The 12,299-nt window shown below is 44.7% G+C and overlaps 1 protein-coding gene across 1 annotated transcript in view; it reads right to left on the bottom strand.

Moving 5' to 3' along the window:
* The window catches only part of Piezo (piezo type mechanosensitive ion channel component), a 1,050,432-nt gene that overhangs the window by 471,581 nt on the left and 566,552 nt on the right, over positions 1-12,299 (bottom strand). The window contains exon 28 of the mRNA XM_080275143.1: positions 2,074-2,523. Coding sequence (XP_080131269.1) covers positions 2,074-2,523 — 450 coding nt within the window. The remainder of the gene's footprint in view (positions 1-2,073; positions 2,524-12,299) is intronic.

Here is a 12,299-nt window from a genome sequence, read left to right as displayed (position 1 = left end):
CTGTGGCCTCCCATGCCTTGCTCATTGCTCTAGTGCTGTGACTAACCTTGTGGTCCCTCAGTGTTCTGTGCCCTAGAGCTCTGACCACTGTATAGTGAGGACGTATTTGTGCGTATCTACCCTCCGTCGATGCCAACATTAGGTGAGTAGGATCTGATTATGATTATATTAGGTACTGTATTACTGTACTGTATGTACTGAATCAATACAGGCAGCCCTCTACAGTACATTCGCGGATTCAACTTTTGCGGGTCTCGCAGATTTACATATAGTCCCTCTGTGGAGCCAAGATTTCGTTCGCAGCCGCAAAGTGTAGCAGTGCAGACACTCGCGGGTCATTTCACACCAAAGCAGGCCCGCATCAAACCACCGTGCTCCCGTGTTCCTCTGTCTCGCCCTCAGTCTCTGTCCTGCCATTGTTGGGGTTGCTTCGCTGCCTTAATGCTGCCATGCCAAACCTCCTGTAATTTTGTTACTGTGCCCAATAATTGTGCTCTCACGAGTTCAAAGGTAATAAGTGCATTGCTGTGCTATTAGGTGAGTGAATTAGCGCACGACTGAACAATTTACTTGTGATAACTTTGTTTCACGTTTGTCATGTTCATCATCATCATCATCATCAAGTCGTCAGAGTTCATCTGCTAAAACTTCAGGGACAGTGGTGAGTTATCTCTCAATTTAATGGGTAAGGTTGTATGAAGCTGGGGTAAATATGTAGCTGATGACTTGCTCACATTAACGCGGATGTGCGCGAGACACACTCAGACATGGGAGTCTGTGGAAGTCATCAAGTACATATTTACCCTAACTTAGTACAGTACAGCCATACCCAGTCAAAGCTTATGTTATTAAACTTTTTTACACAGTTGGTCTGTTAATATTTGTGATATTTTATGCTGCTTTCAGGTCCCAGATATGGTTTATCAGGTACAGTATGTACACACTTGCTCACAAGGGGTGATTTGCGGCTGTAGAGGCATTTACGGGAGGGAGCACCAAACATTCATGGAAATTCCACATTTGCAGGGGCCTGTGTCCACTAACTCCCACGAATGTGGAGGGCCACCTGTACTGTATTGTACTTTATGCTTAATTTAATCATTTACTCAAGGGTAATACCGTAGGATAGTTTTTAGGATAAGGGATCGAGACAGACAGTAACACATTATACGGCTCGATGCTGAATGATCAGCCGATTGGGGGTACTATGCAATGTCTAGCATTCTGCAATATCCAGTGTTGGAATTGGCTGAATTATGCCAGGTAACTGAGAGTTTACTGCACAGTATTGTACTCCAATACCCCTAAATGACTAAATCATAAGTTCAGTAGTACAGTGGAGCCCCAAGTTTTGTGACATCTTTGTTCATGGTTTCATGGTTAGCAGTGGCCTGCAAATAATCCCAAACCAGGTTTCGCATGAAAGTCCCTTCATTCGTGGTGATAAAAACAAAACCTGCTTGAGGATGAGGAGTTCTGTGGGTTTGTGCAGGAACACCAGACAGGAGAGATGCAGCACAGGATGGATGTGTTGTGTGGAGAGGTGGAGGCAGCAGAGGCAGAGAAGGGTGGAGGTGCCAGAGGTGGTGGGGTGCAGTAGCCTCACAACCTGCCTTGGAAATTACACCCCCATCCCTTCCATTAAGCACCTCACTCCAGCCTGCCAAGTAAGTTCCCTTGCCTATTATGTACTTTGTATTAATACCAGTTTCTTTTCAGGTGTGATCAGTATATTTTACATTGCATAAATGGGTTTAGGGGGAGCTGGCATGGGACCTGGAACCAATTAGCCTATTTCCCATATGATCAATGTCCCAACCTGAGCAGTTTCATGGTTCACGGTACTTTTCACGGAACCAATTAGGTGCGAAATTTGGGGCTTTACTGTATTAGTAAAGTTAGTAAAAATAATATTCACTAATGCCACATATGTTTTGTGTTAAAAATATAAAATGGGAGTCCAAGATTCCTAGTGCACTTGTGGAGCTGGAATGCCAGAGAATGTTGAAAGATGTTGCAAGCCTAACATTACCTGCTGATGAATGTAACAAAACAAATATGTAGTGACATTACAGGTGTGATGTGACATGGCAGGCGAGGTAGTGGAGACTGATGGTCGGTGGTAGGCCATGTGATCCCGAAGCCATGGTGGACCGATGTCGTGCGTGGTAGAAGGGGCAGAGGCTCTGGTGGGGGCATGGCGATCCCTCAGGGCAGGATAAGGGGGAGGGGAGAAGAAAGGAAAGGACTCCTCCGAGGGAGAAGTGATGGGCTGGTGGGAGAAGTGTGGGGTGGTGAGAGAGAGGCGGGTGGGCTCCAGGTACCCATCCAGAGAGAAGGTGAGGTTGGCCGAGGATGGGGTGGGAGCACCCGGGGTGGCACTGAGGACAGGTGGGGGGCGGGGGGATGACAACCCTTGCGCATCATCCACACCTGCGGGGGGGGGAGGCAGGGGAGGGGACGAGGTCATCTCCATGGGAAGGGGGCTACTGACATTGGAAAACTGTTCCGAAGTGTTGTTTGCTGAAAGGAAGGAATATAAATAGAGCAGAGTTAGGGTCATGCATAGCTTTTATGCATGTTCAAGGACTTGTTTGTAATACTTAGCTAAAACAGTGAAGGTCAAAGGTCTTGATACAATTACATTGTGATGTGAAAAATCAAAGTTTTTGTACAGCCAAAATACCATTTTCCACCACAAGGACGTCATGCAGGCACTTACAGGAAGGTATCACTCCCACTGCTTTTATCCACTACATACAGATGTGGCAGTAACAGAGACACAACCAATGGTTAAAGAAAGCAGTTCTGTAATTCCAGTGAACATGTAAAACATTGGAGAAGCAGCCTCCATGGTTTTGAAAAATAAAACTCATTGTGCTGGATGTGCAAAGAATTGGGTGGGAGAGTTGGAACCACACACTGGGGACTGAGAGTCATATGAATCCCTTCTTCAAGCACCTATCACTTAAATCATAAGCTTTTTGCATGTTAGTTGGACATATAGTCTCTATGAGTAATGAGAGAGAGAGAGAGAGAGAGACACACACACACACATACACAAAGCAAAAACAAAGCATTAAATATCTGATCTAGTAATTTCATGCATCACTTACTACAGCACTTCACATGAAATGTTGAAAAATACAGAACTTTGCTGTATCTTAATATACTCTCACCATACACCTTATGTCATATGATGTTTCAATAATTTGTTTTGTAATATCAGTGGTAGATGGGGGTGCTCACCATCCACTCACTCGATGTAGTGCTTCTCTCAGGTGCCTGCCCTTTCCTCTCTTCCTTCCTTTCTCTTCTGTCTTTCATTCCTATATCCATTCCTCTTCTTACTCTCTACGGGTGACTCTACACTGTGTGACATGCCAAATGGAAACCATTTACCATTTACAGGCAAACCCAGGAAACCATTTACAGGCAACCATTTAAAGGGGAACCCCGGTTTAACAATGCAATTTGTTTCGTTTCGTTTTGTTTTCAAAGGCTCCAACATGCTTGCCTGCGTTGGCTCTGGTCACCTAATGGTGGCACGATCTATTGCAGCCTCCCTGTTCAGTCCCTTAACCCTAAGGTCACACTTAATGACCTCGTCCAATGTCTTTCTCAGTCTACCCCTCATAACGCCACCCCCAATATTAACACTTCTCACCTTCCTCACTCAAATATCATCCCCCATCCTCTCTACATGCCCAAACCATCTCAATCTAACTCTCCTCATCACAACATCAATACACTCCAGTCCCATCCTACCTCTCAACTCTTCCATCATAAACCCAGCCCCCACAGACCTTGCACGCAGGGACGCACTACACATCCACATAATCATTGTCATTTCTGTACGTCTGAGCCGGTGAATATCCTCCACCTTTACTGCCCAGGTCTCATTATCATACAGCATTACACTCCTAACACATGCTGCATACAAAGACCCCTTAACACATAGGAAGAGTCCTCTCAATGTCAGGAGAGGCAAGAGCTCCTGGAACTTCTTCCAACCACTTCTCACCCTAGCCACAGAGCTAGCTCCAGCCCCACCTCCAGCATACAACATGTCTCCCAAATAAAAAAACTCTTCCACACACTCAAGAGATTCACCAGCAAGTTCAATCCTTTCACACCTGACAATCTCCACCTGCTCTCCCCAACACACAGTGCACATAAAATCGGCATTATCTCGCAGTCTACCTTTGATACCACTACATCTCTTGAGCACCCATTTATCACAAACACCACACAAGATGGAATTACTTCCCACACCCTTGTGGCAAACTGCACATGGCCACTCTCCCTTGTCTCTGACAGTACTGCCACCAACCCTAGATATCATCACTTTTGTTTTATCTGCATTTACCCTTACGCCATTGTGCCCCATACCATTTCTCCACTTCCTGAACCTTTCTTCCACCTCCCTTTCGTTCTCAGCAATCAACGCCAAATCATCAGCGCACATCTCCCACAGGAGTCCGTTTCTGAAGTCATGTGAGAGGGCTTCAAGTACCATCATAAACAACATGGGACTCAAAACTGACCCCTGATGCACACCAATTTTCACGGAAAACTCATCACCCAAATCTCCATTCACTCTTAGCTGGGTGTGAGCACCCACATCTATCTATCTATCTATCTATATACCTAGGCTGCTTCCCCCAAGGAAAGGGAGGTAGCCGAGACAGGACGACTCACTCTCCATTTACTCATCCATTCAAACACATTCATTCGCATTTTAGCCCCAAAGGGGAGAACGGACAGATCCTCACCGCATCACACCGCACAAGGGTCAACTGCGCAATGCAATCAGTGACATCCGCAGCAGGGCCCGACAGCAGAACTGGTTTACCCATGCCACATCACAACAGACCCATCCCCTTACCCGCACCTGACCTGACTAGCTGATCAGACCAAATGCGGGAGAATATTCCCTCAGGGCTGCGTCATCACTTATTCATTCACAATTTCTCTCCATTTATTTCTATCACGCACAGCCACTCTTCCTTGCTCAACAGACATCCCTCTCGCATCCAGCGCTCTCTTCACACTGTCCATCCATCCTATTCGCGGTCTCCCTCTCAGCCTAACACCTCTCACATCAGATCTAGTTATCTTTTTCACCAATCGTTCATTATCCATTCTCTCCATATGCCCAAACCACTGCAACACCCTCTGCTCAACTCTACCAGCCATCTCCCGAACAACTCCAGTTCTCCTTCGCACTTCATCATTTCGCACTCGATCCATACGCGTCACTCCACACATACTCCTCAGACATCTCATCTCCATTACATTCAAACTTTTCCTCTCTGCTACACCCACATTCCATGTTTCAGCCCCATATAATGCAGTCGGTACCACAACACCCTCATACAGCCTTCTCTTTACATCCATTCTAAGCGAATGACATTTAAACACTTTTTTCATTCCTCCCAGCACCTTTCCTACTTCATTTATTCTAAACTTCACTTCTGCATCTATTCTTCCATCCACAGCAACATGTGACCCTAGATATTTAAAACAATCTACCTCCTCAAGCAACTCACCATTCAAAACTATATTCATCCCCCTACCATCTATCAACCTCGTACACTTCATCACTTTACTCTTATTCTCATTTACTTTCAATTTCCTCCTTTCACACACCCTTCCAAACTCCTCTACCAACTGTCTCAACCTCTCCTCTGAATCAGTCACCAGTGCAGTATCATCTGCAAACAGCAGCTGCTTCAGATTCCACTCTCCTCCATCAACATTTACCAGACTCAGACCACCTAAAACTCTTGCATTCACCTCCCTTACAACACCATCCATGTAAATATTAAACAACCAAGGCGACATCACACATCCCTGTCGCAGCCCCACTCTCACGGGAAACCAATCACTCACAGCATTTCCCACTCTTACACACGCTCTACTATTTACATAAAAACTTTTCACCCCTTTTAGTAACCTACCATCAAGTCCATACAATCTTAAAACAGTCCACAAAGCCTCCCTATCAATTCTATCATACGCTTTCTCTAAATCCATAAATGCCCAAAACACATCCTTGCCTTTCGCTAAATACTTTTCACAGACTTGTCTCACAGCAAACACCTGATCAACGCATCCCCTCCCTCTCCTAAAGCCACACTGCTCATCACTAATCACTCCCTCTGTACCCTCTCTAACTCTCGTAATTAACACTCTACCATACACTTTACCTACAACACTCAACAGACTTATACCCCTAAAGCTAGTACATTCATACTTATCACCCTTGCCTTTATACAACGGGACCACACAAGCACTTGCCCAACCAATTGGCACCATACCTTTCTCAAAGCACATATTCAACAATCTTACTAACCAGTCAACAATAGTCACTCCACCACCCTTCAGGCATTCCACAGCACACCCATCCATACCTGCAGCTTTCCCTGTTTTCATATCCTTTACTGCCTTCTCCACTTCTTCCTTCGTGATCAAAGAATCATTCAACTCTCCCAACACATTTATTCCTTGCACCCTTCCATCCGCCACAATCTCAGCCACCCTTTCCTCCTCTACATTTAACAATCTTTCAAAATACTCTGCCCATCTCTTCCTTACTGCATCCATCTCAATTAACATCCTTCCATCCTCTGCTTTTACTCGTTCTTCCTTCCCAGACTCTCCCTTTCGCACCCTTTTCACCTCCTTCCAAAACATTTTCTTATTCTGTTGAAAATTCTCTGTCAGCTGCCTACCCCACCTCTCATCTGCTGCCACTTTAGCATCACGCACAGCCCTTCTCGCTCTATTCCTCTTTTCCTTATACCTTTCATGTGACATCTCATCCTTCCTCTGCAGCCACACTTCATATGCCCGTCTCTTCTCAGCCACAGCCATACTTACTTCCTCGCACCACCATTCACTTCCTTTTCTTACACCACCACCCACACGTCTCGCACCACACACCTCTTCTGCATGCCCCACCACAGCACTCTTAAACAACTGCCATTCCTCCTCCACGCTGCCATTTTCCCGATCTTTCACTGCGTTCCACTCATCTTTCAATTTCTCCTGATACTCTATCTTTTTCTCTCTTTTATCCAACTCACTCACTTTCAAAACCTCCCTGCCACACCTAACCCTCCTAGCTCTCACCCATCTCTTACCTACTCTTAACTTTCCCTCCACATACATAGCCATTACCACCCTAACCAGCCACTCCTCCAACCCAAGCTTTCTCATTGCCCATTTCACCACCTCTCTAGGAACTCTGTCAGAGGCCTTTTCCAAATCAACAGAAACAAAATACAGATCCCTTTTCTTCCCAATATATTTTTCCTGAAGCTGTCAAACAATGAATATGGCATCAGTGATCCCCCTACCTTTTTTTTTTTTTTTTTTTTTTTTTTTTTTTGCGAGGAAGAAGGAACCAAAGGCCATGAGCCCGCAGTAACAGTTCCCTCCAAGAGAAAAACAAAATACAATAGAGAGCCAAATTCAAGATCCGATCATTTTGAGATGCCTGGACATACTGCGTTTGAAAGACTGGAGATCATAGGCAGGAGGAAATACAGACAGAGGGAGACAGTTCCAGAGCTGACCTGTTGCATGAATGAAAGACTGGGAGTAACGGTTAACTCTTGCATTAGAGAGTTGGACAGAAAAGGGATGAGAGTTTGCTGCCAGACGGGTGCTACGCGCCCGTCGTAGAGGTGGAGGAATGCAAGCAGACAGTTCAGAGGAGCAGTGACCATTAAAGTAGCGATAGAAAAGAGATAAAGATGCAACAGTGCGGCGAAGAGACAGAGGTTGAAGGGAGTCAGTAAGAGGAGGAGAGTTAATGAGACGAAAAGCCTTTGACTCCACCCTATTGAGAAGAGCTGTATGTGGGGAGCCTCCCACACATGAGAGTTGTACTCCACACAGGGGCGGATAAAACCCCTGTATAGAGTCAACAATTGTGCAGGGGTAAAGAAAGAGCGGAGTCGGCTTAGCACACCCAATCTCTTGGAAGCAGATTTTACAAGAGATGTAATATGATCTTTCCAAGATAAGTCCCAAGTAAATGAAACCCCAAGCATGTTCAAGGATGATGCAGGATTAATCTGAATATTATTAAACATTAGTGGGTATACCTGTGGAAGATTTTGTCGGGTTGATAGGTGTAAGAACTGAGTCTTAGAAGCATTAAAGACAACCATATTATTTTTACCCCAGTCAGAGATATGAGCCAAGTCAGACATTAGGTGTGCCATAGCCTCATCCCTTGTTTCTTGAAGTAACTGTTGAGATGGGGGTTGCGGGAACCGAATGGAAAGGTGAAGGGTGGAGTCATCAGCGTATGAGTGGATAGGGTTAGATGTACAGCTTAGAAGATCATTGATGAATAAAAGGAAGAGAGTTGGTGATAGGACAGAGCCCTGAGGAACACCACTGTTGATAGATTTAGGAGAAGAACGATGGCCGTCTACGACAGCAGCTATAGAACGACCAGAAAGGAAGCTAGCGATGAAGGTACAGATAGAAGGATAGAAACCGTAGGAGGGCAGTTTGGAAATTAAAGATTTATGCCAGACTCGATCGAAAGCCTTTGAGATGTCAAGTGCAATGGCAAAGCTTTCGCCAAAGTCCCGAAAGGAGGATGACCAGGAGTCTGAAAGGTAGGTGAGAAGATCGCCAGTGGAGCGTCCCTGACGGAACCCATACTGACGATCGGAAAGAAGGTTGTGATAGGAAAGATGCCTTAAAATTTTTTTATTAAGAATTGACTCGAAAACTTTTGAAATACAGGACGTTAAAGCAATTGGACGATAGTTGGAGGGTTGGGAGTGGTCACCCTTCTTTGGGACTGGCTGAATGAGAGCAAACTTCCAGCCAGAAGGAAAGGTACAAGTTGACAGACAAAGGCGAAATAGTTTGCCTAGGCAGGGTGTAAGCACAGAAGCACAGTTTTTGAGAACAACAGGAGGGACCCCATCAGGCCCATATGCCTTGTTAGTACTGAGGCCAGTAATGGCAGAAAATACATCAACTGAAGAAATTTTAATGTCAGCCATGAGGAAGTCAGAGGGGGGAAGTGATGGAGGAACAGCACCGGAATCGTCTAAGGTGGAATTGGAGGAGAAAGTCTGTGCGAAGAGATCTGCTTTATCAGTAAAAGAAATAGCTACAGAACCATCAGAGTAGAAAAGAGGAGGGAAGGATGATGAGGTAAAGTTGTTAGAAAGATTTTTGGCAAGGTGCCAGAAGGAGCGGGAAGAATTCGAGTTGGAGAGTTGAGAGCATTTAGTATGGATGAAATTATTTTTAGTAGAGCGAAGAACAGACTTAGCACGATTCCGGGCAGAAACGTAAAGATTATGTGATTCAGGGGTGGGTTGGCTCCGGTACCTTTTGTAGGCCTTCTCCTTGTTGCGGACAGCATTAGAATAAGCGCTTTCTTGCGTTAGTCAAAGGATATGAGAAAGGAATGTATGCTTCCATGCCCGAGAGAATAACCTCCGTAATGCGCAAGGCACACTCAGATGGCTCACGGCCATGGAAGCAATAATCATTCCAGGGAAAATCAAAGAAGTACTGCCTGAGGGCCTCCCAGTCCGCAGCTCCAAAATGCCAGAGACGACGTTTCCCTGGAGGGTCCGCAGGCCGTACTGGAGCGATAGGACAGGTTAAGGTAATAAGGTTGTGATCGGAGGAGCCCAACGGAGAGAAAAGATTAACAGAGTAAGCAGGAAGAGGTCAAGTATGTTGGAGCTCTCTCCAAGGCGGTCAGGGATACGGGTAGGGTGCTGTACAAGCTGCTCTAGGTCATTAAGGATAGAAAAGATGTAGGCTTGTTCACCAGGTGGATCCGTGAAAGGAGAGGAGAGCCAAAGGTGGTGGTGAACATTGAAATCTCCAAGAATGGAGATTTCAGAGAAAGGAGAAATGGACAGAATGTGTTCCATCGTAGAAGTAACCCAAACTGCATCTCACCAATATTCACTCTTTCTCTAATCATACCTTATAAAACTCTCATATCGTATCTCTTTCTCTAATTATACCTTCTAAAACTCTCATATCGTATCTCTCGTATCCTATCACTGAGTAGATTTAACATATAAAGTATAGGGATGTGTTTTTGAGCCTTGGATTTACCCCTCCAACCAAGTCCTAACCCCATCCAAATAAGTCCAAAAACAAGTTTCTAGCTAACTTAAACCCCCAAACAGCTTTAAAACAAGCTAAGCTAAGCCTAAAAGCAGTTTATAACTCACCTAATCCCAAAATTAAAACCTAAAAATCACCAAAAATGTCTGGAAAAATCAAACTTAGTAAAATATACCCCAAAATGACGATCTTCTCCCCATCTATGACTTAAACACATTAATGTGCGTCTAAAAAAACAGTTTATAAATCAACCTAAACACAAAATTTAAGTCTAAAATATAAAAATTGGTTTTATAAAAACAAAACCCATCATTCTGGGGTTTGGCCATCGTTCGGCAGGGTAGGGTGGTATTTCTACTCTCGTTGTTATGCCGGGGTATCACGTCTAGGGGTATCATATCTCGGAGTCTGCCTATGCTGTGCAGTAACCATATAACAAAATTATGGCGCCTGGTGGTTTAACCCTTTAACCGCGGGCATTGTTTTGCCCCGACTGGCCTCTCCCGTGGGGGTTCCAGCCAATATGTAAACAAACTTTAAACCTTTATAACTCTGCACAGAATAAATCTAGAGCGAAAAATAAGGTACCATTAGAAAGTACTAATCTTCGGCTTTGCAATGATGTAGGTTTCACGATTTCGTTGACTATCACTGGATGGGCAGTGCCATTAGAAGTGAGCGATCTAAAATCACTATTTTTCGCTCACACACCATTACCAAATGCCAACCTCATTCTGATAATAATACTATAAACATATATGAACACTGCACATACGATAAACACTCACTCGTGTTCACTGAGGCAGGTAAAAGGCACTGTAATTGCCCGCACTTCACTGCCACATCAGCGGCGTTGTAATCACTATTTTTCGCTCACACACCATTACCAAATGCCAACCTCATTCTGATAATAATACTATAAACATATATGAACACTGCACATACGATAAACACCCACTCTGTGTTCACTGAGGCAGGTAAAAGGCACTGTAATTGCCCACACTTCACTGCCATATCAGCGGTGTTGTAATCACTATTTTTCACTCACACACCATTACCAAATGCCAACCTCATTCTGATAATAATACTATAAACATATATGAACACTGCACATACGATAAACACCCACTCTGTGTTCACTGAGGCAGGTAAAAGGCACTGTAATTGCCTGCACTTCACTGTCACATCAGCAGTGTTGTCACTCACACAGCTGGACAGATACTGATGCGTGTTTGGTCTGGGGTGGGGTGGGGGGCCCAGGGGGTGGGAGGTGGGGGCCCAGGGGGGGGGGGGCCGGCTGGAGTGAAAGAACTTAATAGCTACTCTCCCTTGAAACAACTGGCGCATGGAAAAAACGGGCGGTATTCAAAATATTCACAAACATTCGAGAATGACACCCGCGGTTTGGTCCAGTTTTTGCAATGTCATTCTGGGATGACACCCGCGGTTAAAGGGTTAAGGGACATGCAAGGCACTCCAGTCGGACTGAGTCTGTGCAGATTTATATCCAAGGGGTGGCTGGGGTTTACTGCTCGCGTAATGCTTCTCAGGGATGAATGAGGCTGATCACTCTCATCTTAAATGTCATGAACAACTTGCCTAGACCCAGCCTCCAACGCTCCTCATGGGGCAACACAAGATTAGATGATGAATGAATGAATGAATGTTTTGCAATATACTCTTTACAATTAACAATGAAGGATTACTTTCTTTATTAGCGGTGCTTTTGGTGTGAAAATGTGGACATGGACTTTATTTTTTAAAGTTACTGCTGTATCAGACAGTTTTACGATGCTAGGGTGATTTGGTACCAAAGCATACTGGTGGAATGGAAAAACAGAATTACCAACTATGAAGATAAGTGCATCTTCCAAACTTTAGTAGCAGGATTAAAATATGAAGGCTGCGTGATCAAATGCAGGTGTATGTGGGTCATGGGTGCACCCATATTAGGTAGTCACGGCACACCAGGGAATGTCAGTGAGAGAGAGAAAAAAAATGCACTGAACTGTGAGAGAGAACCAAGCAACAGTAAACTGACAGTAACCGTAAAATATAGATCTTAAACCCCACAGGATGAACCATGTGCACCCCTGAGTATCTTCAAAGAGAGGACTGCTTGCACACAAAGTGCTGTGTGGGACAGGTGACAAAAATTTTCAACTAAT

Source organism: Coenobita brevimanus, chromosome 60, assembly GCF_032717465.1.
Source record: "Coenobita brevimanus isolate Jiangsu-jjx chromosome 60, ASM3271746v2, whole genome shotgun sequence".
Lineage (NCBI taxonomy): Eukaryota > Metazoa > Arthropoda > Malacostraca > Decapoda > Coenobitidae > Coenobita > Coenobita brevimanus.
This window is presented reverse-complemented; position numbering and strand designations above follow the sequence as displayed.